The 25,879-nt window shown below is 35.8% G+C and overlaps 4 protein-coding genes across 10 annotated transcripts in view; 2 read left to right on the top strand and 2 right to left on the bottom strand.

Annotated features, from left to right (window-relative positions):
- On the bottom strand, window positions 1-4,096 carry LOC111335721 (zinc finger HIT domain-containing protein 1). The gene is made up of 6 exons (XM_088729037.1): window positions 3,961-4,096; window positions 3,716-3,889; window positions 3,584-3,630; window positions 3,117-3,155; window positions 2,122-2,215; window positions 1-707 (listed from the first exon to the last, which is right to left on the bottom strand). The coding sequence occupies exons 1-6, from the start codon at window positions 3,980-3,982 to the stop codon at window positions 607-609; spliced, it is 477 nt and encodes a 158-aa protein (XP_088585163.1). The 5' UTR covers window positions 3,983-4,096; the 3' UTR covers window positions 1-606.
- LOC111335711 (tRNA-splicing endonuclease subunit Sen15-like) lies at window positions 4,053-6,001 on the top strand. The gene has a single exon (XM_022941706.2). It carries the CDS (start codon window positions 4,053-4,055, stop codon window positions 4,581-4,583), a length of 531 nt encoding a protein of 176 aa, XP_022797441.1. The 3' UTR covers window positions 4,584-6,001.
- Window positions 5,491-18,590, bottom strand: LOC111335740 (uncharacterized). 5 transcript variants are annotated; one of them, XM_022941757.2, is made up of 11 exons: window positions 18,458-18,590; window positions 17,542-17,648; window positions 13,789-13,845; window positions 13,586-13,657; window positions 12,489-12,592; window positions 12,279-12,314; window positions 11,138-11,210; window positions 10,703-10,765; window positions 9,418-9,526; window positions 8,655-8,846; window positions 5,491-6,873 (listed from the first exon to the last, which is right to left on the bottom strand). In XM_022941757.2, exons 3-11 carry the CDS (start codon window positions 13,810-13,812, stop codon window positions 6,620-6,622), a joined length of 927 nt encoding a protein of 308 aa, XP_022797492.2. In that variant the 5' UTR covers window positions 13,813-13,845; window positions 17,542-17,648; window positions 18,458-18,590; the 3' UTR covers window positions 5,491-6,619. The 5 variants fall into 5 exon arrangements, with proteins under 5 accessions (XP_022797492.2, XP_022797469.2, XP_022797485.2 ...); XM_022941734.2 differs by lacking the exon at window positions 18,458-18,590 and having other exon boundaries at window positions 17,542-17,754; XM_022941750.2 differs by lacking the exons at window positions 17,542-17,648; window positions 18,458-18,590 and adding an exon at window positions 14,045-14,118.
- Window positions 14,137-25,879, top strand: part of LOC111335731 (centrosomal protein of 63 kDa) — a 23,303-nt gene continuing 11,560 nt past the window's right edge. For 2 of the 3 annotated variants that reach the window (XM_088729033.1, XM_088729032.1), the window contains exons 1-8: window positions 14,161-14,534; window positions 19,740-19,788; window positions 20,414-20,485; window positions 21,322-21,462; window positions 21,971-22,066; window positions 23,047-23,130; window positions 23,649-23,708; window positions 24,319-24,432. In XM_088729033.1, the coding sequence (XP_088585159.1) occupies window positions 14,503-14,534; window positions 19,740-19,788; window positions 20,414-20,485; window positions 21,322-21,462; window positions 21,971-22,066; window positions 23,047-23,130; window positions 23,649-23,708; window positions 24,319-24,432 (648 nt within the window). In that variant the 5' untranslated portion in view covers window positions 14,161-14,502. Of the gene's footprint in view, window positions 14,535-19,739; window positions 19,789-20,413; window positions 20,486-21,321; window positions 21,463-21,970; window positions 22,067-23,046; window positions 23,131-23,648; window positions 23,709-24,318; window positions 24,433-25,879 lie in introns of all 3 variants that reach the window. The other variant, XM_088729034.1, reaches the window with a different exon arrangement.

Below are 25,879 nucleotides of genomic sequence, written 5' to 3' on the forward strand. Positions count from 1 at the left end.
TTTCAAGCTAATTTTTCTCCGTTTTCTGGTTTAATTTGGGTTTCGCCGTTTCACTTCCAGTGGCAAGGATCTGTTGTTGCAACCTTTTGCCGTTGTTATAATTACGACACTTTCACAAGAAATTCTTAAAGACCAACAGGATTAAACAGTCACATGGAAACGGCACAATACAGCACACAAACAAATTCAGTTGCTTTAGTTCCTTCAGTTCTTTTCCTATTACATTAAAAAATGTAAAATTATATATGCCACAAAAAGTCAGTTCCGAAAGATGTGAGCGAATAGAGGGTCGATTTCAACGCGTTTCTTCGAAGGGACCTGAAATCGAGGTACTGTGGGCGTTATGTTGGGAAGACGACGTGTGAGCGCATCGATGACCCTTACGAACGCTTTTTACCAAAGAAAAAGGGTTGGAACATTCCCTAGATCCTCCTCGTACACTGTCAGTGGAACGTGCAGTGGTAAGTTTGACGTATTCTCGGAACAATTAACTGCGACAATAGTCACTCATCGAATGAGACGTCTTCTATAGCTCTTAAAGGTTCTGTTCTTGACCAAGAGTTGTAAGGAAAATGTCATAGAGGCCAATATTAATAAGAGCAGCCGTCACACTGTCCACTTTAGGCATCTTGTGTCCTGGTGTGTTCCCAGACACTTGACACAACAGTATCTCGATCCGCAAGACACACAGGTGTAGTTTGAGGGAAATGTGAAGAATAGTCAAGGATCCATATATCTTTTACTGAAAAGTTTTATTTGCCTCAGCACCCCCCCCCCCCCTAATGATGGCAAGAACCCGAACGGCTGATCTTGTTGTCAGAACAACGAAAAAAAAGTTATAAAGGTGCAAATTTTGTGAGCTACTTTGAAGAAAAAAAACGAGTCTAATTAAATAACATCTCACCATCTTTTATTGTTTGTAACTTAAAAGTCCAGGGTATTAACCAATCCACATTTTTTCATCCCTTTCCAAAGTGCTTGAAGTAACTAACTGTCTAAGTCTCCATTGTAGTCATAAGTTGGGCTTGTTGCAAAACATGATGATAATGGGGGGATCATGTAGTTTGATGAGCCCATATCGTGGATACAAAAGAATTAAAGGTATGAGAAAGTTTGGACAAGTGGCCTTCAAGGTGCTCGAGCTCATCCTTGTTTCCAAAGGATGAAGCCACTTGGAGTATTGCTACCCCCAGTGGATGGGATGCCACTTTATCACAGGTTATCCCCCTGCATTTTTTCAGGCTCCCTGGAGAGAGGCACTGTGAGAGAAAAGTGCTTGCCGAAGAATACAACAAAGTCACCTAACCAGGTCTTAAACCCAGACCTCAGTCAGCTCGATAGCCATTGGGCCACAGAATCCTCCACTGTTTCTGAATTACTGACAGGAAGTTATAGTTTCAATGGGGCTTTCGTTCAAGAAGGATATGATAAATTTCAATTGGATCGTTTCTGTCTGGTTGCACACAAGGATAAAGGTCCAGTAATACAGGCAACATTTTTCTTCAACTTGTCTTGCAACATTGTTGCATTGCAAGTTGAAACCCTTTGTTGAAAATTTGTTGCAGAAAGTAGAACTCGAGTCTACTTTGAGCAAGACGTTGCCTCAACTTGCAACACTATATTTTGTTGTGAGACAAGTTGGTCATGAACGTGGTAATACGACCAACAAAGGGCTTCAACTTGCAATGCAACAATGTTGCAAGACAAGTTGAAGAAAAATGTTGCCCGTATTACCGGACCTTAATGCTGAAGATAAGAATACCGTATTTCCCTGAATAACCACCCGAGCTCTAATAAGTGCCTTCCCCCAAATAAGTGCCCATCCCCCTAAGCCATAATGTGAAACAACTGAGTGTGCACAACTTCTCCTTCACTTTTTCAAATGGTGGGGATACAAGGAAAACCTGTTCCTACCGCCATCTTATTCATAACTTTTTAAGCTTCATCTACAGCAGAATCGCCACAGGAGAAAAATTAGCATCTTGTGTGATTAAACACTCTCCTTCCAAGAAGTGCCCCCCTTTTATCCAAAATTTTTATTGAGTGCTCAGGCTTTTATTTGAGGAAATATAGTATATCAAAAAAGGTACAAAACGACATGTGACAATTTTAAAAAAGGATATCCACACACAGCACAGAAGTGTCTCTCTGGGAATTTTGAGGGAGGTACCTTGGCTGAGGTATAGGATGGTTCACCAGCTTCTGCTTCTTGTTGCTGCCAAAAAAATACAAACAAACAAGCTAGCAAGTGACAAAAGTAAACAATACTGACATAACAGCAAATAACTTAAGAACCCTTTGACCCTAGAGAGTGACTAGAATTTCATTTCTCTTTACAATATCACCCCTGACTCACACATTAAGGTCACACAGAATATATCTTATTAGATGTTTTGCTGTGTAGTATTGCTAAGTATGTTTATGAGTTGTGCTGTATTTTGATGAGCTCAAAGGGTGAGTCAAGATACAAATAACAAGTAAAAATAATCAGCGACATGAAACACCAAAATGTGTAATAAATTAGTTATCATCCACCATACCAAGTTGTTATTTCAGTGCAAGTGAATTTCGCAGATAGTTATTTACAAAGAGTGTGTCACAGAAGTACGTGAAATGGAACAGGGTTTGCGTTTTGTCATGTTGCTGTTTCTATATTTATTTTCTTCACTAAGTGATGAAATTTCATTTTCCCTCCTTTTCTCGTTTGATTTATTCTCCAGCCATTCCAACTCAAAAAATTTAAATTGCCCCCCATTTTATTTTGTAACTTTAATCCTAATCGTCACTTGTGCAATATAAGAAAAGCTGTCTAACTGGTTCTCTGAAGTACAAATACCGTGTGATATTTGTACTAAATAAGCTCTTGGTTGTTGAAAAAATTTTCCTTGTCAGCAGCTAAGAAAGCATAAATAGAGAAAAGTATGGAGAATATGCATACTGATGTTCAGGTGTTGAGGGTTACCAAAACATTTACAAACTAGAGACAAGAAAGACATGGACATGACATTTACATGCTGTCTGAGTAGAATAAGATAATAATTACAGTTATGGTGCTTAATCCCTTTCGTTAACCTTATTCTAACTACTGACATCAAAATTGTTACAAAAAAACTCACTGCCTCCTCCAAAAGCATGACAAATGTTCTCCGAAATCTCTGAGGGAGTAAAAAAAATATAAATAAAAAAAAAACACAAACTATCATAAACCAGGACTTAACATTTTGAACACACTCAATTATTGTACATCATCAACTCAACTTTAATTTTTTTACTTCAAAAGTTCACTTTTTTCCAGGAAGCATGCCCACATACCCCCCTTCCACCACCCAGGAAGGTGATGCCCGGGGTGTCACAATTGAAGGCTGTGTAGTCCAAAATCTCACTATTTGTCACCAAATCAACTTGGGAGCACTGCTCATGTACATACATGCACTGCTGTTCCAGCAGAAAAGGAAATCATTTGAGGCTTTGCCTCCCCTCTCAATACCAAGCATTTCATTGAATTTCTTAAGAGCTTGATGAGTGGGAAAGTTAACTCCATTACCCACACAAAACAGTACCATAGTCTTAAATGCATACAGACCTGTTTAAACAACTCTCCTGTTTTGGATTTCCTCTTCTTCCTTTTATCTATAAAAAAAGAAAAAAGACATGCAGGCTTCGTGTCAAAAACTATATTTTCCAAGAACGTGAAGATCTTGCACGTGATAATTACCTTCCATAGTGTCGTTAAAAGCAGGAACCTTCATTTTAGCAGGGACTATCGTAAGGTGAGCATGAGGATCATCTTGAAAGTTGTCTTTCTCTAAGGCCTCCAGCTGCCTTTTCTGACGTCTTTTTCGAGTTTCATTATCAAGAATTTTTCTGCTAGATATATCTTTGATTCTCCCTGTTTGATAATTAACAAACTACATTAGAGAAAAGTTCTACTGTCACAAAAAGTACTTAACGAGATCACACCTGACTCTCGACGGTCCGCCATCTTGGAACATGCGATCGCTTGTACCTAGTTTTAGTCGGTTAGACTTGAAAGCCTGGCAGAAATTGTCATAATGGCGTCCATAAGCGCCGTTCAGAACAAAGTTACGAGAGAAAATTGGTTGGAAAAGCATCCGAAATTCAACGAAATACAATCATATGGATATTATAATGAAAAAATGTCGTTAGCAAGAGCAGCTATCGCTGTGTACATGGACTTATGTGAAAGTAAGCACTGGTTCAAGGTTTGCATTCACCCTTGCGAGTCTTTGAAGTTGGTGTACATAACCGGAAAGCGGACCAAGAAATCCCAGTTCGATGTGGTTGTTCCACTTACGATAGATACAAATTTAACAACAGAGGAAATTACAAGTATTATTCAGGAAGTTAATCTGTGCGAAGAAGAAACTGAGGAAGGGACAGATACATGTCGTAATCGCGCTAGCTCCAAAGTGACAATGGCTTTCTATGAGGCTGATTCCACCATAGTCTATTACGACTTTTCTCAAGGTCTTGTTCCACCGGATCCACCAACGGAGGAAGAGGAAGTGAAACCTAAACGTAAAAGAACAAGAACGAAGAGAGGAAAGCATACGTCTTCGTGAAATCGTAATGAGACAAGTCTCAGTTTATTGGACAGCGACGATCGGAATATGTCCTCCATAACGCCTCGGTACTGGCGCACTTGGAAACTATTAATGCGCTATTAAGCCGTCTAAGGGCTTATTGACCCTTTCACTTCTGGAATTGACCTATGAGTAATTTCTCCTCACAATATCAAGACAATATCAAGAGACAGGCAGGGCTTGACACTAACGGTGGCCCACTAATCACAGACTACAAGTAAGGAGAAATTCAGTTTTGGCTAGTGGTTTTCCACAAGCCAGTTTGGCTAGTAAACAGACTGAAATTGTCGTAACACCTAAAAACATCTAAGATGTCACTAGCCACTTTGCTAGTAAGTTGAAAAGTTAGTGTCGAGCCATGGACAGGTGATGAGAATAAAGGAAAATGTGAAGAAGGGTTTATTAACATTTTGATTCTCAATTGTTAGAATTAATTGCATGAAAAATTTACAGCAGGCAGTGAGGAGAATTCCTATTGAGACTGTAGGTGTGACAGGGTGATTTCTCCAGACTTTCAGTTGGAAGGGGGTTGGGAGGAAAGGGTTCACTGAAGACTCATTAACAGCTTCAGTGAGAATCATTATTCTTCCTAAGAAGGAAACTCAAAACAGGTCTTCAACTGCAACTCTATTTCATGATGAAAATTCTACCTAACCTGAATAAATAACTTTATTGCTTTACAACCTTGTGCATAGCAGTGATACTAACAACATTTTGCCATGTGTTTGTAAGAGCTTTTGGGTGGGAGTAAAAAGGGTTTGTCAGAGCCAAGAAGAGAGTGTTTTATAGGTTTGTGATTGTTGTTCAAAGGCCATGAATCGCTTAATTTCCTATTGACCAAATGACTTAAAACTGAAATAACTTAAAAGCATTCCTTACTAATGCATTTGATTTTTTCACCTTTTTAATGATAGTTGCCTTATTAATTTTGGTCAATTTAACTTCATAAGTCAAACTTTTGGTGAAATTTACCAACAATTTATACTCCTGAAAGACAAGTTTTGTTTATAGTTATTACATAAACCATTTAAATCAACTTTAAATGGTCCTACCATCTGGCATTATGAATAGTTACTGACAGAGTTCACAAAAAACCATTGCACAATGTACAAAGCATAATCAAGTTAAAGTAGAGTTAGGTACACCTCTCTTGCACGCATGTAGATAAGCCACCCCTGGCCTGGTCAGCATGTGTAAAGAAAATACATTTCACAATTTTCATTTGAAAAAATGCTGTGAAGGCTTATTTGCATTAATGTTAACAAAACAATTCTTACCACCCCTTATGAAAGAGTTGTATACAACACTTTTCCTTCTAACTGACTCTGTTTATTATTCTGACTCTTCAAGTCAGGTTATGTGGATTATTTATTAAATAGCTGCATTTTTACATATAATTTGCTGCCCCAGTTTCTATTAGCCATGGAACAAAATGTATGAATTACAAGTATTTTAATCACACCCAGGGCTCAACACTAACTTTTCAACTTACTAGACTAAGTCAAGTGGCTAGTGACATCTTAGATGTTATGACATTTTCAGTTTGTTTACTAACCAAACTGGCTAATGGAAATTGAAAACGCTACTCAAAACTGAATTTCTACTAGTCTGTGGCTAGTTGACTATCATTAGTGTCAAGCCCTGAAACCACTGCTCACTAAATTGAAATACACTTGAACCTTGATTAAACAGACCTCAATTATCTGTTTTCTTGTATTATCTACTTCTCTGATCCCTTTTTTTAACAAATATTAATTAGTCATATTCAAGATCCATAACAACAAGTGCTTTATGCAGAAATTATTTTCACAACAGGAAAAAACACAGATAGTGTGTTAAATACCTGTTGAGCTTACAAGTGTATAATGCTTCAAAATGTGATCAATTATTACAATAACATAAATAAGAGCTATTGACAAGGTGTATTCTTTTCCTTATGCAAATCAGTTCAAAAAGGAGACCATATTGCTAACTTTTATGTCTATGTCAGAAGTCTTTGATGAAATTTAAACATGCTAATACATTCTCCCAGATTGATACTGGCCAGAGTAGCCTGAGGTTGGTAGCGGCTGCTGTACTGGTCCTGTTTGATAATAGTTTGTCTGCTGTTTTTGCTGCTGAGTGTTGTAAAATTGAGTATCCTGAGGCTGCATGTTATATACTGGATACTGTGGTGAAGCTTGTTCAATTTCTTGTAGTCTTCTCTGCCGCACAAGGGTCTGCAAGTCCTTAAAATGGCGTCTTGTGATTTCTCCCAAGTCATCAAAGACTGTATAGGAAAGAAAAAGTTAAGGGGTCAGAAATTAGAAATTTTATTCTCTAATTTAAACAGCTGTGAACAACACCACTGACAATAATTATTGTAAGGTACTTGGATAAGCACAAACAGTGCATTTCTAATGTCACAGCCAGTTTTACACCACAAATTAAATCTAAAAGAACACCACAAAACAAATTTAAAAGAATAAAATAATACCAAGAAACACATGAAGCAGATACTTTATTCTAACACTATGTGTAAATAAGCACACATTTGAACAAGGAAGATGCCTGATGACATGGGAAGGACTTCACTGGTTTCATTACTGTCAGAGTTTCTTCACTAAGTGGGTGGAATTATTAGTGCTTAAATGAAGGCAAATCATGGATAAATCCTCCTAACTTTCTTCATTTGAGCATAGTATTGACACAAATAATTTGGATATATCAACAAAGTTGAAATGGTAAATTGGCCACCGTAACGATTGCAAAAGCTGACATTTCAAGTGTTAGCCCTCCGTCAGAGCGATGAAGTTGATATATCCAAATTATTTTGTTACTCCCACTGACGCAGCCCCAAACGGTTTCTTTCGAAACTATCAGCCTTTATTCATTGACTCAAATACATGTCAAGGCTAGGGCTTAGCCAATCAGCTCTCTAGAATTACATTTTAATCCACAAAGTGATCCACTTAAGAAAAAAATTTTATGTTGCTGTGTGTCTGTACAGTAATAGAATGAAATACAATTTGTGTAGCAGTCATCTTATCATAGAACTGTTATTATAGTGGCTTTGTCCTTTATTTAACAACCCTGTTAGTCGCCATTAAGTCAGTATAAAGTGGACAGTAACACAGGGCTGTCAATAAGATTTGAAGTAGGTGACGATATTTTGAAAGTAGCCGGAGGCCCCCTCACAGGTGAAGGGTTTGGGAGCCGCCCAGGTCCCCAGTGGGGTACAGGGGCAGAGCCCTGTTGGGGGTCCAGGGGGCAATGCTCCCGGAAGCAAAATGAGTTGAACATTTTGACATTATCAAAAATTGCCTTTCCTCAGAGAAATTCTAGCAAGTCTCGCTCCTTAAAAAGAACAATACTATTAATGACTAGTCAGTTGAAATGGCTGACAAAAATAGTGGGCACCCCGCCCATTCTACCCCCTAAGAAAATTATCAAATGATAGTCAAGCAAATGCCATTTCCAGCATTTTCAAGGGGTGTTTCCCACCAGAAAGATAATCACAGTAGAGAACAAAAACATTTATTAAATCTAAATTTGCAAAAAGCTCTATCTGTACCTGCAGGGTTACATAAGCCCAAATACCATTTATTTTTAAGCCTTTTCCTGGAGACATTTTAAGGCAGTCTGTCTTATCTCTGTGATCGTATTTAGAGAAAATAAAAAATAAGAGAAGTTTCTGTCTACAAATGCTATGAATAAACTCGAGTTTGCTGCCTGGTGTAACAGTTTGATCAAATTTTATTGAATTTGTAGAATGACGTATAAAGAAGAGAGATTTTTATTTAGTTCTCTGACATTTGAGGAGGAATGAGGGAATCCCAGTGAAAACTACCTGATAAAATGATTGAGAAATTGCAATATACTGGTACTTTACTTTTCATAATTCTACCAAGGAAATGAATATGCTGGTCAGACTTGCTCAGTATCTAAACTTTTGATGTTATTTCATGAGTGAAGTAGCCAGTGATTTTCGTCAGAGTAGCCGGAGATATTCGCCGGCTGCAGGCTACTAATGACAGCCCTTAGGTAACATGGATCATTCCCACTACCTACCTCTGGCATTATATGCATGATCACCAGATGCTACAACCTTCTGTAAGAAATGAGCCATTGCACCAGTTGCAATGACTCTTTGAACCAACGGCAGACCTTCAAAGTACTTGAAATCAATGGAAAATGGGTTGAGGGGAGCTGGGTACATGCACAGCTTTACAATTTCAGCAATGATGTCCCATAGTTTGGTGTCTGATTTGGAAAAAATAAGTTTTCAGTGAGGATAGGTATACATGCATACTAACTACCTGTTTGTCAGACAAGTATAAATTTCAATTCTGTAAAATTAAAATTTGATAACTGCAGGACACAAAAAAAGCTACATTTTGTTGTTGAGCTATAAGTCAGAAAAAGTGAGTACTTTTCATCAAATAAACAACAACAAAGTAATCACATTATTCTAAAGATTTATGTCACTGAGATTTGTAGTTTTGTTCTTGCTGCTCCGTACCACAACCACTTGACTGTCCTTAATCACATGTACTCACATTCTAGCTATATTTAATTGCTAAAATAATTGCAGCTCATTCTTGCTAGCACTGTTTCCATTACATTGTACAAGTCATGTAAAACAAATTATTGCCTTAAATCTGCCACGGCAAGAGAGATTTTTCTAGGCCTTTGGCTTTTGTTTCTATCATTTTCCTAATTTCATTTAGTTCAGTATCTACTGTAGTAAGCAATGCAAGCTAATGCTTTGTGCAGTAGTTTAAGGGTACATACTGCAATGCCTTATGAATAGAACTAAATACAGCTGCTGTACCTCTCTGTTTCCATTCTGCTGTAGACTTAAGTTTCAGTGGACTGTCCTTCTGTTTTTCTTTGCCAGATTCACTAGAAAGTGCCACCAGCCTCTCATGGTTTGATCTTACCTGCAACATATCATGTTTTTTTGAGAAATTTTTTGGTTATTTCAGATTACTTTGCAAGGAAGCGAGATGAGCCCATCTTACCTGCTTTGGATTATTTAACTCACAGGCTTACCATTTTCTGCTTAAATTATATGTACAAGGGCGTAGCCAGGGGGGGTCTTCTTTAGAGCAAACAACCTACAATATTCAGGTGGCAAAAACGCCATGACAATATCTTGGCTGTAAAAGCCATTGATATGGGCCTTCATGCCATGACAATATGACTGAGCCCGCTGATACACGCGGGAGAGCAGCGCTGTAAATGGTGAATAGCCTCTGTAACCCCCCCCCCTTTGAAAAATCCTGGCTATGCCCCTGATATATGATTGTCTTTCATAAATGGCATTTTACTGCTATGGGTTTTTTTAAATGGCCTTTCTGAATAGTGCAAAATTTGACACTTTTCAAACAGATTAAAATGAAATAAATGTGTTCAGATATGTGAATGTGATGTTAAGCTTTGTTTTTTTTTATAATTCTTTACTTGACTTAACCTTCTAACAATCCCAAACATAAGTTAATTGTACCATCTTTTGCCATCAAGGAAAAAATCTAGTTATAATTTAAGGCGCGCCAAGAGATATAATAATTTGCCATGTTCTCACACGGAACGTTTTCAACGCTCTTTCCTTGATGTTATTTTCCAGGGTGTGCACAATAGCTCCTAAAGTTTCAAAGAAAGTTGACTTTAACTTTAATTTTAGATATTCTTACATATTCTAGATAATTTTATTATATTAGGCTTTTACATTTATATGATTGTAATTAGCTCTATATTTTAACCAATGTTATCTGTAAAATACACAATTCAGTTTTACAACTGCAAAGTATTATTCAATGCATCTATCTATCTTGCAAGTTAGAGTGATTTTGCAAACTTGATAACTTGATCCACTCAGAAATAGAGAGAATCATTATAAGGTCCTCCTCAAATCAACAAAACAAACTTTACACACTGTAAGTGTTAGTTGTCCAACATCTACATGTACATGAAATTAGTTTTATAAATTTGAATTTACTGTAGTATTCTAAGTTGTTAAGCACTGTTGATCATTGAATGAAAATAGTGCTCTAGAAGTTATTAAATTAAATTAAATTAAATCTATAAAATTAATATAAAAGCCATGCTCCACTCACCCACACATATGGACAGCTGTACCGTGCATAAGCAGCAATAAGAAAAAGGGTTGATTTGTCATCCTGAAATAATGATAAAAAAATTTGTTTGTTGTAAATTAATTCTATTTGATGATTAATATCTGATCCTTCCACAAAGAGATTATTAATAAAATTAAATTAAGTTTTTTTAACCATTTACCAATACTGGATTTTTGTACCTCAATGGTATTTCAATTGGCCATCTACAACTATTAAAAATTAAAGTTTTACGTCAGGTACATCCATAACACATTAATTTAACTTTGATTAACTTAATGAAAGTTAACAAATTTTCAGGTTATATCAGTCTATAGTCAGCCAATCAAAAGGCAGAAAAGGTGTTTTGGACACTCTGATCCCTTTCCCTCACAAGATCACTTCTTTCTCTTGCAATATTCATTGAAGTTTATATACCTTTAAATCTATATCTTTGTCACTAGGACTCGCTGGTGGCAGACCGATATCCATGAAACCATATCCACTTAAACTAACAAGCAACAGAAATGACATTATTGTTATTTGAAGTCTGCTAAAGCCAGACTTGTACAAGTCATGCACTTATACTAAGATCAAATGCATGAACATTTCTAATTGGTATTTAACAATTATTCACCGAAGGCGAGGTGAATATCATTTGTCTCGGGAATTATTCAACAATATTCACCGAACCTGAGGCGAATAATTGTTTTAGTATAATTTCAGAGCTGAATAACAGAGAAATTTCTAAAATCATAACATTTTAGTAACATTTATCAACATTTTATTTTAACATTTTATATAAACCGCGTGGACCGGTTTATAGAGCATCATATAAGGAACCGCTCGACCAATCAGATTGCTGGAAACTCTTTGCTCAGCTCTGAAATTATACTAATAAATATTAGAGTATGATTTTTGTGAGACTCAAAAATTGATTTAGGACAACAAAGAGAGGTTGACAGTTTTACATCTTGAACCTCTACATAAGATGGAAAAAAACAGGTTAATTTTGTGAAACTACAAACAAGATTCAGCTAGAGGGTGGTATTTCACTTCTCAAAACTATATGTGTACTTGACCATTAAGCAACGGTTCAATATACTCTTGCACTTGTAATAAGAACGTTAACCCTCTAACTCCCAAGATCTGATTATGAATTCTCCCTTCTGGCTGCTACACATTTCCTTGTAAATTAGTAACAAGAATTTGGTGTTCAATCAAGGCAACAACTTCCACCTGATTAGTTTGAGAATTCTCATCACCTGTTTGTTGGATAATGTATGGATATTATAGGGAGAAGTTACAGGTTAATCACTTAAAGGAATTAAAGGGTTAAGAAGGATATCCTAAATAGTTAGAAGAGAGAATTATATAATCACTTAGCAGAGCTAAAAATCTGTTTAAGAGTAAGTTAATTAAAATTGATATTCTTAAAATTAGTAATTAATTTAAATGCATTTTCAAGACTGCTAAAATAAATTTTTGAAATTTAAAACAAGCCATTAATTTTAAGAAAGCACAGTCATGCAGAACTGTTGTAAAAAAAGCATAGAGTTGGTTCATGAGCTTTTGTTACCTTTTCTGAGTACTTGCAGACATGATTAAGGATTGTCTGTAAAGAGGAATTGAATGTTTGACTTTGAGAATAAAAAATGGCAAAAAAATTAACTCTTTAAATTGTTAGAAAATTAAACCTCTCTCATTCAATAAAGATGATCCAAAAATTTTTTAAAAAAAAACTTAATTGAACCTTAATTATTACACTATTATAACCTTTGATACTAACTCATTCCTTGGTAAACTGGCCTGGCTGTCAAATGTAAAACTTAGAGTTCCTCTTCTTGACTTTTCAGAAGAAGGTGATGCGTAATACGACCAGATTTCTGGAGACTTAAAGAAGTTATAAACAGCAAAAACAAAAGTGATCAGCATTGAGGCTCTAAATGACATTACATTAATAAATACACAAAATGAGTAAGCAAGAAAAAAAGGCATAGTTTTCTTGTAAGGCCCGCTGCGCTTGGGGAAATAAACACAGTAACTTGTATGTATCCAGATTCTTTGTACAGTAATGTAATAACAACTACAACAATTTATATATATATATATATATATATATATATCTATCTGGTATGGATCAAATTATTGAACTTATTGCTTCTTCAAAACTGACCAAAATAAAAACTTCGAACAATGCACATAGTGGGAGAAACTGCGCAATCGATACATGTCAGCAGCACTTATGACCATGCGTAAACTTAACGAATTAAACATTTCCATTTTTCCATTTTCATTACATCTTATACTATAGGTAAAATTCTCCTGAATAACTCTTTACCAATTTAGAACATTAACCTAAACATTTAAGATCTTTAAGACCAATTTCAATTTATCAGCTTTAATGTGGAGGAGAACAATACACTAGGATCACGGGAGAATAGGCTGCAGGAGGGGGTGGGGTGGGGATAACAGGAGACAAGAACTTCATGACAGCAGGAAACAAGAGAAAAATGTGAAGATCGAGAGAAGATAATAGGAAAAAACAATAACTGTGTCAAAATTCTTCATCACTTTTTGGCAATCTATACTTGTATAAGGTGGAAGACAGAATTAAAAGGTGCAGGAGAGTCCCATCCTGCCCCCTCTTCTCTCTCTCCCCCCCTCCCTCACCCTCTTAGTTTTCTAAGGCCACTTAGAATAGAAGGCTTCTTAAAAGGCAAGTTTTTTCTTCTCCTCTAGAAGCAAATGTCATGTCTTGGGTGCTGGTTTATTTGAGCTAGGATGACAGAGCCGGATATATATGGCTCAAAATAATTTCCAAATTGCAACTTATCTTTACATTGTGGAGATTGACAAGTTTCTTTGAAAACATGAGCATCTCACCATGGGTTCATTCAGCACCCTGCAAATTAACTCTTCTCGACCTCGTAGATAGAGAGCGAAATACTTGAAACCCTGGAAAAAGGAACGAAACAAACATATGCAAGACCATCTCGTGTTAACACACAGAGTTAATTTAGCATCATCGCAATATTTATTTACGAGTAAATACTATCAGGAGCGGTCTCAAAACAATCCCTATCTACCTTCAAGCATCCGGCTCTCAGCATCTCGTTTAAAAATCCTTGTAATCTCTTTTTCTCCTTCAATAAAAGAAAAAGAAACTTGGAAGTCAGTTGTTCTAATTAAATTAGAACGAGAATCGTTCCACACCTAGAAAAAGCATGCCTTTACTGCTATACCTAGTCTTAGAAAAATACATGTGAGCGGTTAAGGTATCTGAAATGAACACAAAAGATCCACAAACACACAAATGTACTAAAAGAAAAAGAAGAAACAAACCATTTGGGTTAATTGTGGGGACGCCATACTCTGTTTTGATACAAAGCTACCTGGCAATTGAAGCGAAGGCTTGGTTGCGTTGTTAATAGACGCGCTTTCTTTTGAATTGATTCTTCGGCGATCGTTTAGCAGTGGAATTAGTTCGTCGTTTTCGGGAAGAATGGTAAAACATGGTCAGAAACAACCATCGGAGCATTCGAACATTGCTTAATGCCTCGATATCACAACAAAAGAGTGTCATGCTCGCGTTGTAGACCGAAGGGTGGTCTTAAAAGCTTGATCAAGGGGAAAACGAACAGTAAATCGAAGAGTCAATTTCGGATCAATCTTGTTTGATTTACAGGACGCTCAGACTGTCCGCTGGTGTTGATTGACTGAAATGAATCTGAAGCCAGAGGCCACGATGAATGAAAATTAAAAAAAGGGGAAATCTTTAGAAATCGCGAAGGCTTGTTGACATGGAGACATTTACAGACATATTCTCTGAAAGGTAATTATAAGCTTAGGTTTCCTTCCAAAACTGATTTGGACTATATAATACTGTACTTGCGCCCCTCTTGCTTGTTTACAGTCATTGAAGGTTTGACACTGACCGATTTTAAAGGAAAACAATGTCTGTTTACGTTATAAGTATCGTTCTAGGCCAACTGAGGTCACACGGACTTCCGCTTGTGATACTAAGTTCATATCCGTGGATTGTTAATGTTTACTATGTCAGATAGATTACGTGTTAAAGTTAAGCTATGATGTATCCGTCCTTTAAGAGATCAAAAGTTGAAACCAATCAGAATGAGTGCATTATCGAGCTTTACATATAATCATCTCTAAGATCACCTCACATTATCAAACATTTTTCTTTTTTATCATATTTTATCATGTGAAACTAGACATTATATTCTACAATTTATTATATAAATTAAACACCAGTGAAATATCAGTTTAGCTTTTGCACGAAAACATGATATCTCCACATGTGATAATAACACTGTTACTATAGTTACACATGAAAATGCCCCTTCTACAGAAAAAGTGAAACGGTTTGGTTTTTCATTGGTGTTTATATAATAAATAGAATATTACGTGGCCACTTGGTGTTACAAAATTTCTCTTCAGGTGTTGAAAAATATTTCACAAGTGAATAAATGGAATGAGAAATTTTATATATCTGCATGGCCATGTAACATCCTCTATGTATGTCACCTTGGGTTTCAAAAGCAATAGATCATAGAAGATGTAGTGAGAACATTCAGTGACACACTTGGATGTGCCCTGCATGCCCTTTCTTTTTGTTTTTACTGCACTTTGACATCATCTGATGATTACTGAACAGAGATGTGGCAACATACACCTAATGCAAATATGGCGTCCAATTTGAGTTGTTCTAGACTCGCTAGCCATGTCTTCGCGTGGAAACACAATAGGATTATTACATGTGTGAGAGGCTAGTAAGTCCAGAACAATGGCAACTCAAATTGGATCCCATATTTGCATTCAGTGTATGAAATCTATTTGTTAAATAATGTATCTTATTAGACATTTTGTTGTTTAGTATTGCTGAGTATTTTTACGAGTTGTGCCGTATTTTGATGAGCCTGTAGGGTGAGTCAAAATACAAACAATGAGTAAAAATACTCAGTGATACTAAACAACAAAATCTCTAATAAGAGATTTATTATCCAACATGCCAAACTATTTATTTCAGTGTGAGCAAATTTCGCGGATATTTCTGGAGTGCAAATATCAGTGATATTTGTACTCGTCTCGCGCATTATTGCACTCTTCGAGGCACAGTTGGATAATAAATGTATAGACCTTTAGTTCTCTATGATGTTAGGGTTAATGCATTCTAAGAGTGACCAGCATATAATTTCTCCTTACAATATCACCCTTGAATCAAACAGGAGGGTCATGAGAATAAAGGAAATGATCACCAATTAAAGCAGCTTTCAACTGATAACTAAAACAAATTCTCCTTGTTAGCACCTTAGGAAATGTATAGAACAGTATGGAGAATATGCACACTAATATGTTAGGGTGTAGAGGATTAATCCTGGACCATTTTGAAGAAAAAGGCTGTTCATTTTTGCTACCTAGTTTAATACAAATTTTAACATGTCCTTGTGTACCAACTTGTATCAATTATGGTTCTTTGACCTACACTGTAAGAAAGGTGCATCTGTCATTTTTAAAAGTCACCAGGGAGAGTCACTGGTGGTTTATCGATAATGTGTCATAAGCAAAAAAACACAGGACAAACTTCAGAGGAATTTCATATTGGTCATGAGTAAAAGGCCTAGAATATCATTAGTCCAGAAATGTATACATAAACATTGCCACTTTCTACAAAATATTATTGACCTTCTCCATCTGCATCGAGCAGTCACTCGAAGCCCAACCATTCAAATAAAACAAAGAATTATCTTTCAAGTAAAATTCAATCCAATCAATCCACATAATCTTCCAAAATCAATCTTAGTATTTTTTAGCCAGTTTTTGTAAATTAAGTGGTAAATTATGGCAACACTGACAACACTTTTTTTATCCTTTTTTTGTAGTAAAACTCTTATTCTGCATCAATAAATAATAATTAAATAATTTATTTAAAGTCGATAATGTTGGAAGTGGTTGCCCAGTCTTCTGAGCCGGTGGCTCATATTAAAAAGACTCGACTCCAGATTGAATTGAAATTTGGAATGTTGGATTTTGTGGAGGGAGGAAAAGGGAAGGAGCCAGAGAAAAACCCTTGGTGCAAGCTAGGACAAGAACAAACAACAACCTCAACCCACATGTGATGCCAGATCTGGGAATTGAACCCAGGTCACAGTGGTGGGAAGCGAGTGCTCGCATCACTGGGCCATCCCTGCTCTCCTAACCAGGTTAAACTAAGCTAAGCTAAACTCCCAGGTCAATCTGTATTAAGTGGTCACCTAGTCATTCCCTGTGGGTCACTGCTTGATACAGGTTCGACTGTACATTGATGGTGTGCTTGTAAGTAATTTTAGAGATTAGAGATGCTGTCTTTTAATCAAAACAATCTTAGCTTTGGTTCAGCAACAATTGTGATGATGTTTTACCTGTCACAGTTTTAATGGTGTAAAGTGTTCTTGCATAATGGGTTACTTATGTTTGTAGATTATGTAGGCCCCTGGTTCATCAGTTTGTATACTGGTATAATAAGTGTTTTACCCTTAGAGTCTGTAGATAAAGCTGATTATTAAGTTCTGTGTTGTCATTAAGAAACTGATACTTTTCAGTAATAATGAAGGCTTGAAACCATAATTAAGAAACAACCATTGAAAATTTAACATAGATGTAGGATGTAGTTAGTGCTGTGAAAGCCTTAACTACAGTGCAATTACAATGCACCACTTGGGTTACATAGTTTACATTATTTTTTTTACCAAAGCTGTACATCTGCATTCAATACACATATTTCAATCAAACAATAATTCTCTAATTTCTCTAGTCAGGGAAAGACTATTCAAATTATAACTCACCCCATCTGACCACTGTTGCTTGGTTTGACTCTCATCTGATTGTATTTCATAGCTTAGAAGTCTTTTGCGAGGACGACGCGGTGATCGGCACTGTGCATGTTGTGATTCTTTTGATGGAGATAACATAATTCTGTTTAAGCTTTATTTGTGAAGAAAGTATAATTTATCAATTCTTGCTCTAAAGTTTTTCTCTTGAGGTCTAGTCCATTAATTTTGGTTGAGCCAGGTGTTTTAGTGTTTTGTTTTCAATATTATTTGTTATTGAATATGTATGAATAATTTATTTGCCTCTTTAACAGGAACAATGCAGCTTGTGCTAAACTTCTATTTTGAATTATAATTTATCTGGTGAAGATTGAAATGAATTTCAGGAGAAAATGATGTCAAAACATTCATTTTTCATTTTCCTTGTTTCATCTTTATTACCAAAATCTTTTACACAAAGAATATGCAAATAAAACTAGTGGGGAATTATTTTAACCTGAATTCCATTTTAAAGTAAAAGATGTCAAGAAGGTGTTCGTTAGGCGTTAGAAATTAGAGAATTCCGTGGCTTCTACACAGAAATCTCTGGGCTAATTTTTTATTGTGAGTATTTTATACAGACACAGGGATTATTCTCCTATTGCTTTGCACTGTTCCCCTGCACTGTTAACTACATTTCTTCATGAAAGCCTCATATAACAACAGAGTAAGGATTAACACAGTATTGATGGTCTTTAAGTGCTAAACCATACATGTCTACCATACATAATTATATCAATGATAATTATTATGTTTTTTTTTAAAATTTTTGTCTTTCCAGATTAGTATGCTTTCACTGTTATCACAAATACCATAAGAGTAAATTCAAAAATTTAAATTAAAGTAATTAATTTGGAAGAGATCTTTATACAGAACATTACAACTTGCTTACTAGCTCCTCCTGACTCGCAATAACTGTTTGTCTTCCCTTTCACTCTCAAACTCTATCAATTCTCTTCAAAGTCTGCCATACAATTCCTGTCATTTTAGTTCTGAATTTGCTGTCGAATAAAATGATAATGTCTTTAAAAGTTGATAATTTTCACTCTTCCTGTTGCCTCAGCCAGGGGTTTCATTAAGGACCAGGCACCGTGCAAATTGATCAGTTGTGAGGATGGTTTTGCCCACCTGATTTGATTATCTGAAAGTTTTAATTATCTTATAAAGAAGTTCAGTTCAAAAAGATTTGCCCACCTGTGAAAACCTGTTGGCCTCCTGCTGAAAACATGAAGTGAAACCTCTGCTCTGTTTTTGCCCGTAATTGTAATGAGAATTTAAGGGAGAAATCAGCTATTGGTTAGTCTAGGTAGTGAAATGGTCACATGGAGAACAAACAGCAATAATTATTATTAAATACAATTTTTTAATTAACTGAATTATACAATGTGCATTTTGATAGGTTCTTGCCTATGATCAGGGCTCGGCACTAACGGTAGTAAACTAGCCACAGACTAGTAGAAATTCAGTTTTGGCTTGTGGTTTTCAATTTCCATTAGCCAGTTTGGCTATTAAACATACTGACATTATTGTAACATCTAAGATAATTATTACCAGCTACTTGGCTAGTAAGTTGAAAAGTTAGTGTCAAGCCCCAATGATGTATTGGAGGACAGAACATAGATCACATCATTTTAATGCATTAGCAACATTTTTCTTTTTTTTTTTTTTTGTCACAACACACAGATTGCTTGGTTTGACACACCTGGCTATGCCTAAATTGTCTTCCACTTTTTTTGATCTCATCGCATTTTGACATCTGTGATCTATTACTGAACAGACAGAAAGTATTAACCTGGAATCTATTTGACAATTATTCCACAAGCACGCGTTGGATATGAGATTATAGATAGCCAATGAGGGGCGTAGTTTTATTAAAAAAAAATGCCCCCAAGATATTAGACCAATCTTCTTGACTTTATTTTGTAAGAAGAAACTGGATGTTACAGTGTACAGATGTTAGATTATGGTATATTGGCTCATATACCATAATGGCTAAACCAATAAAAAGTCTTGAATTGCATTATTCAATGATCCAGTTTTTAATAAATGTTAATTATTACACAGGGAATGTATTGAGGATTTTTTAAAATTATTTTATACATTACATGACAGAATGGGTCCATCTCTACAATTACAAAAGTATCTTTAACCCTCTCTTGTCTTTTCTTGTTAAGCTTGATCAGGAAAGGTTCTCTGACGTCATGCGAGGAAGAACTCCGAGAGGTAAGAAGCAAGCATCATTAACAATCATGGTTATTAGTACTAACACTGTCAATAATATATTTTGAATGATGTTGATATTTATAAATTATTGTTCAACTTTTTTCACAGCGGTGTGACTTGTTTCTAATTTAGTGGTTGAATGTGGTGAAAAGGAAATGATGTATTTTGTAGCAAAACATTTTGTTTTAAATTCATTATATTTTCTTCATAAGCTTTTAAGCTTACAAAAAAATAATTATGATGATTTAACAGCAATAATTTTTATTAGTTTCTTTGAGGTATTTTGTTTTAAATTCTTAAAAACAGTACAATCTAATCAATGTAAAAATTTCTAATTAAATTACTTACTGTGTAAAACGCTAGTCTTGTATGTAAGAATAAGAAAGAGTGTCTTTATTTGTAAAAACTCAGAGACGATAACCTCTCTAACTAATAATTTTAAAGTCTCAATTGGTGTAATCATTGTTTCATGAATGAATTTATGAAAAGCAAAATGCGGTTACTGTAACACAATGTTTGAGATTCAGCTTGTGGCTTTGTCAATTAACAGTTTTCTAGTTACATAATGAAAGAAAAACTTGTAATTCATTAATATTGATGACATTTACTAACACTGTACTACTAGGTACATGTACTTGGTTTTCTTATTAAACTCTTAAATTGCACTTATCCAGAGATGCCTTCAAAGACACTACAGGTAAAATTCTTTTGCTAATGGATGCTGTTTACATACAATGAAGGTCCACCAATTATATTTTTATTGCATTTGTACAGGATATTTCTCTTCAAGAAGTTTTCATGCAAAATAGGGTTAGATTGTGTTGTAACTATGATAGAAGTCTTATTTAAAAGGACCATTCTCTTGTAATGATATAATGTAGGTCATTGGTTATAATTTTAATAGACATTTTCAAACTTGGGCTTTTCAAGCAATCATGTTCACCAGTATGCTTTAAAATTAAGTTTTTAAGTATATTTTAAAAGAAGACTGAGATGAAAGCTCACATCATGTTCTCTTAGATACAGTGTATTTAGAATGTGTGTGTTGTATACCATGTATTGTTCAAATTTTACTTGCTTGAAAGTTTTCCTTTTTTTATCATTTTATTATGCAAGGCAAAGGAAATAAAAATCATACAGATTTGAGAAAAATGTACACAAAGAAAACAAATTTGAACCCTAACACTGCACATACACAACTTATGAAATCATACATGAGATCTGCCCTGCTAGATAAGCTACATTCAGTGTCAAAATTAGTTGACACATCATGTTAGAAGAGTTCTATTTCTGTGAAGAATAACAGTCCTAAAAGTTCATGGAATCATGATACAACATTGTTTGAGGGGGAGGGGAGGGGGAAGTGGGTGAAATGGTCAACTTAAAAGGGAAAAAGAGAGAAAACTGCGCGCGAAGTAATAGGGGGTTGAAAAGATCCATGTGTGAACAATTTTGTTGTGGATTGTGGACTTGCCCTTTTTCCCTATTAATGATGATGATGATGCCAATATATGCTTTTCTCTTTTATTTCAGTTAATGCGGCAAATTGATCTTATGGTATCTGCCAAGAAAGCAGAATGGGAAACTCATGTGCATTCTGTTCAAATACAATTGGAAAAGAAAACTAAAGAGCTGGAATTTGTTAAAGTTCAACTGGAGCAGAAGTGTCAGGAGGTGAGTTTGTCTTATCATATAAATTTCTTATTTTGTCAAAACACTTCTTTTTATGATGAAGGTACAAGCAAACAAAATACAACCAAATGTACCATTACCATATTTTTTTTACTATAAGGCACTGATTTTTCTCCTTAAAAAAAATCTCTCCTTTTTCTAGTAATCATTTCTATTACGGTCCCATAGATTTCATAGGGGTGAGGCTTCCTGAAAGAGAATTTCATTCATCTCCAAATTTATAATGTATTGAAGTACTTGTTCACTCCCAAGATCTCAGTGGTAATTCTCCTTACTTTCTGTCATACAGCTCCTATGATGTAAGTTTGGAGAATTTAGCATTTCATCGACTAATCATCCCCTACTTGACATTTTTCTTTATTCTCATCACTTAGCTACTTGATATTGTATTGATAACGTATAACTAAGGAGAAATTCTGTGTTGGTTACTCACGGGAGTTAAAGTGTTTTAAATGTTGACCAAATATTTGTGGATTTTGTTGACCAACAGGTTGGTGGGCTTGAACAGAAAGTGGATGAAATGGACATGACTCAAAGAGATCTTGTGGCTGAGTATGAAGAACATGTTATGCATCTTAAACAAGAGGTATGTGGATGTACAGAACACCTGTGTCGCCGTGGGGGTCCTGATGTGCCTGACTAACCACCCCTTTGTGAGATAATATTTAACAAATGGTAAACACCACAGCATGTACTATTGAGTTATGGATGCATGCGGGAGATTGCTAAGCACAAAAGAAGCGTAATAGTCGCGCGAGGCAATAGCCGAGAGTGACTCTAGCTTCTTGAGTGCTTAGCAAACCTCCCAAATGCATCCATAACTCAATAGAGTACACTGTGGTGTTTACCATTTATTTTATAACATAACATTGATACATTGTTGCTAACGAGTTCCCTTTTATTTAACAAATCTTACGTGACCAGAAAAAACAAGCGCACGCGGAAATATAGTCTTTGCGTTTGCTCACGTCAGCAGCGTACACCCATGGGCAAATGGGGGACACTAAATTGACCAATCATAGCGTGCGCTTTACTTTGGTTATGTTATAAAATTTTTTGTCTAAGTTGACAATCAACAAACCTTATGATTTCTGTGGTAAACATGTGAATCTGAACCATCTGCATAGCATGGGCATAAATCTTTACTAGTGAAAGATACTCCATTTACTGGCACTTCTAGTTGCATGAATACAGGACCATGCAGAGAAGCCATTAGACAGGACCCCATTGATAACAGTGCTCCTGCACTGAAGGGCTATCCTGTATAAATATTCGTTATTATTATTATTATTATTATTATTATTATTATTATTATTATTCTTTGTCCTCTCATTTTTTCCTCAGTATTATTGAAAAAGTTATGTGATATGTTTTGAAATTAAGTACATCAATTGCAATAATTTTATACAATTATCAAACAGTGCGGTGATGTGCCCTTTTGAGTAGTTACATGATGAAGCATAAACTTAACATGAAATATGAATTTGTTAGGAACACATTTTCAATAATAAAAGTTAATTAATTTTTATTCATAGCTCGTTGTAATTTGAACAATTGTTTTGTTAGGTCGACAATCTGAAATACGAACACGAAAAGCTTCAAAAGAAGAGCAACAAACAAACTTTACATGTTGAAAAAGAGAGAGACCAGGTATAGTTTACAGTGAGGTCTGTGACATACACTGCAGCCTAGCTCTGTTTGGGCAGCTCAACTAGGGGAAGCACTTTACACCCACATCTAAGATAGTATACATATTCTTCATACTGTTTCCTATACATTTCTTAAAGTGTTGACAAGGAAAACCTGTTTACTTGTGTACAAATTAGGAGCTCCTTTAGTTGGTGATTCTTTCCTTTATTCTTGTGACCTTAATGTGTGATTCAGGGGTGATATTGTAAGGAGAAATTAGATGCTGGTCACTCTTAGAGATCAAAGGGCTAAACCAGTGTATTCTCAGGTTTAAAAACTGTGGCAAGAGTACATTGAAAGGTTGTCTTCAATCTATACATTTCGCTCACAACACAATATTATTACGGGTGTAACTGTAACTTTGGCTACTACATGTATTGACTTAAGTTCCATAAAATTTTGAAAAGTACGGTTAATGCCTAAATGAAAATTGCTAAGTCGTTAGTAACATAACTTTCTATTTACCTTATGTGTGATAGCTACTATCTGATCTGAAGTCCAGAGGTTCTGAAATGGATAAACTGGAAGAAAGATTAGAGGTATTGTGAAATATTACAGAACCATTGGAAAATTGATGGAAATATTTACTGGACCGCATTTTCTACCTTGTCTTAAAGTTCTCCTGGTTCCAAAAATCCTGGAAAGATATTGAAAGCCTTAAAAACCAAAAATATGCCCATTACATGCCTAACTGTCTATTCAAATTCAAATGAAAGGTGGAAAGGAGACAAAAGAGGATCTCCCTTTCAAGTTTGTCACCTAAAATATGTAGTTAAAAACGTAAATTTACTTCTGAATAAAATTCACGATAAAATGATTAAAAAATTTCCAAACACATTAGTAAAATGGCATCTGAGTCTGTTCTTGAAAATGTACAGAGTTTCTGCCCCCGCAACGTCTTTAATAGGTAAACTATCCTATTCATCGACTTTATAAACTATACCGTTATCAAAATACAAGAGACCAAGACCTTTGGAAAGATATCCTTTTGTTTTTGACTGCAGGAAAAGTTGGCCATTGGAGGAAAAATTTTGATTTACTCCTGTCCATCATTATGGCTTTCCATAAATTTTAATGATGCGTAGTAGACATTGATCTAAGGCAAAGTACGGGAAGACGCATATTAATAGTGTGAGTTGCAAACTGTAGGAACACAGAGTCAAGATACAGGACTTGGAAGGTGGAAAGAAAGCGAGAGATGATCGCATCCGAGGGCTGGAGAGTCAAAAAAGAGCTTTGATCGAGAAGAGTGATTTGATGCAGGTATTTGGCCTTGTGGATTGTTGTACCATACAGGTATCAACAAGGGTGGCAAGGGGGGAGGGGAAGGAGGATCTTGTCCCCGTTTCACGCACGAAGTTTACAAAAATTCACGCGTCAAAAACTTTAAATTTTACCTTACCTTGCTTTTCTGTAAAATTCACGCCTCATGTATAGTTTAACAGTTTTTCACGCGCCACGAATGTAAAAGGGAAAACTTCGAATTCCTTACCTTGCCTTTTAAAAGTTACACGTTGCATATTAATTTTGGGCGTTATCACTTATACTGTCAGGTATAATCGCGTATACTATCACGCATGATTATGTATAAATCCTTTGCCGCCCTCGCCCTCAGCATCCTGTAAATCAATTAACAAATGGTAAACACCACAGCGTACACTATTGAGTTATGGATGCACGCGGGAGGTTGCTAAGCACGAAAGAAGCGTAAGAGTCGCTCGAGGCGATAGCCGAGAGCGACTCTAGCTTCTTGAGTGCTTAGCAAACCTCCCAAGTGCATCCATAACTCAATAGTGTACGCTGTGGTGTTTACCATTTGTTTTATAACATAACATTGATACATTGTAGCTAAAGAGTTCCCTTTTAGTTAACAAATCTTACTTGACCGGAAAATACAAGCGCGCGCGGAAAAATTGTCTTTGCATTTGCTCACGTCAGCAGTGTACACCCATGGGCAAATGGGGGACGCTAAATTGACCAATCAGAGCGCGCGCTTTACTTTGGTTATGTTATAATTCAATTGAGTGGTATTCATATATCTTATTAACCAAGTACGAGGGCCGTACTGGGAGAATATCGGCCCGAGGTCTTGACAGTACGGACCGAGCGCAGCGAGGTCCGTACAAAAAAGACCGAGGGCCGATATTCTTCCAGTGCGGTCCCGAGCAAGCTTGGTTAATAAGAGATTTATTATACGACTGAAGTTCAAAGGGACACAAGCGTGGTATCATTCGGGACCATTCGGGACAGTGCCCGGTCCAATACTTAGAGAATATTGGACCGGCAATAGAGCATTTTGATTGGTTGATTTTAGTTATTGGCCCTCTGACTGCCCGAGTCGTGTAATAAAGTGCACTTACGGCAGGAAAACTCGTCCTAACGGAGTTACAGTGACATTCATTCATTTTCAACTGTGAGAAGTCCTTTGCTTATTGTTCATTGATTGTAAAGACTCGCGCCTGATGAGTCTACTTATTTTGATAAAGACTACATACATACATTCATTCATTCAATCATTGCAACCTCTTCAACTGCATTCTCTTTAAACTGCTTTTCAGTAGTACTTTCTATAAGCTTCAGAATGGGAGGCTGTATTTGCCTTTCCCTTGTGCTACCGTGAACATGAATTGTCATGTCGATATATGAGTCACTGACAATCTTTTATTTAGATTTTTGTTGATGAGGTTTATGTTAAATAATTAACAATTAT

This window comes from Stylophora pistillata, chromosome 7 (genome assembly GCF_964205215.1).
Source record: "Stylophora pistillata chromosome 7, jaStyPist1.2, whole genome shotgun sequence".
Taxonomy (NCBI): domain Eukaryota; kingdom Metazoa; phylum Cnidaria; class Anthozoa; order Scleractinia; family Pocilloporidae; genus Stylophora; species Stylophora pistillata.

Excerpts from the sequence above, each read along its gene's own strand:
- LOC111335711 (XM_022941706.2), top strand. The coding sequence starts at position 4,053 with ATGGCGTCCATAAGCGCCGTTCAGAACAAAGTTACGAGAGAAAATTGG.
- LOC111335721 (XM_088729037.1), bottom strand. The coding sequence starts at position 3,982 with ATGGCGGACCGTCGAGAGTCAG. Across the intron at positions 3,890-3,960 it reads GGCGGACCGTCGAGAGTCAG|GGAGAATCAAAGATATATCT; the intron begins GTGTGATCTCGT and ends ATTATCAAACAG. Across the intron at positions 2,216-3,116 it reads TCATGCTTTTGGAGGAGGCA|CAACAAGAAGCAGAAGCTGG; the intron begins GTGAGTTTTTTT and ends TTTTTTTGGCAG.
- LOC111335740 (XM_022941734.2), bottom strand. The coding sequence starts at position 17,667 with ATGTTATCTCCATCAAAAGAATCACAACATGCACAGTGCCGATCACCG. Across the intron at positions 10,766-11,137 it reads ACAAAGATATAGATTTAAAG|GATGACAAATCAACCCTTTT; the intron begins GTATATAAACTT and ends TCATTATTTCAG. Across the intron at positions 8,847-9,417 it reads AGCAGAATGGAAACAGAGAG|ACACCAAACTATGGGACATC; the intron begins GTACAGCAGCTG and ends TTTCCAAATCAG.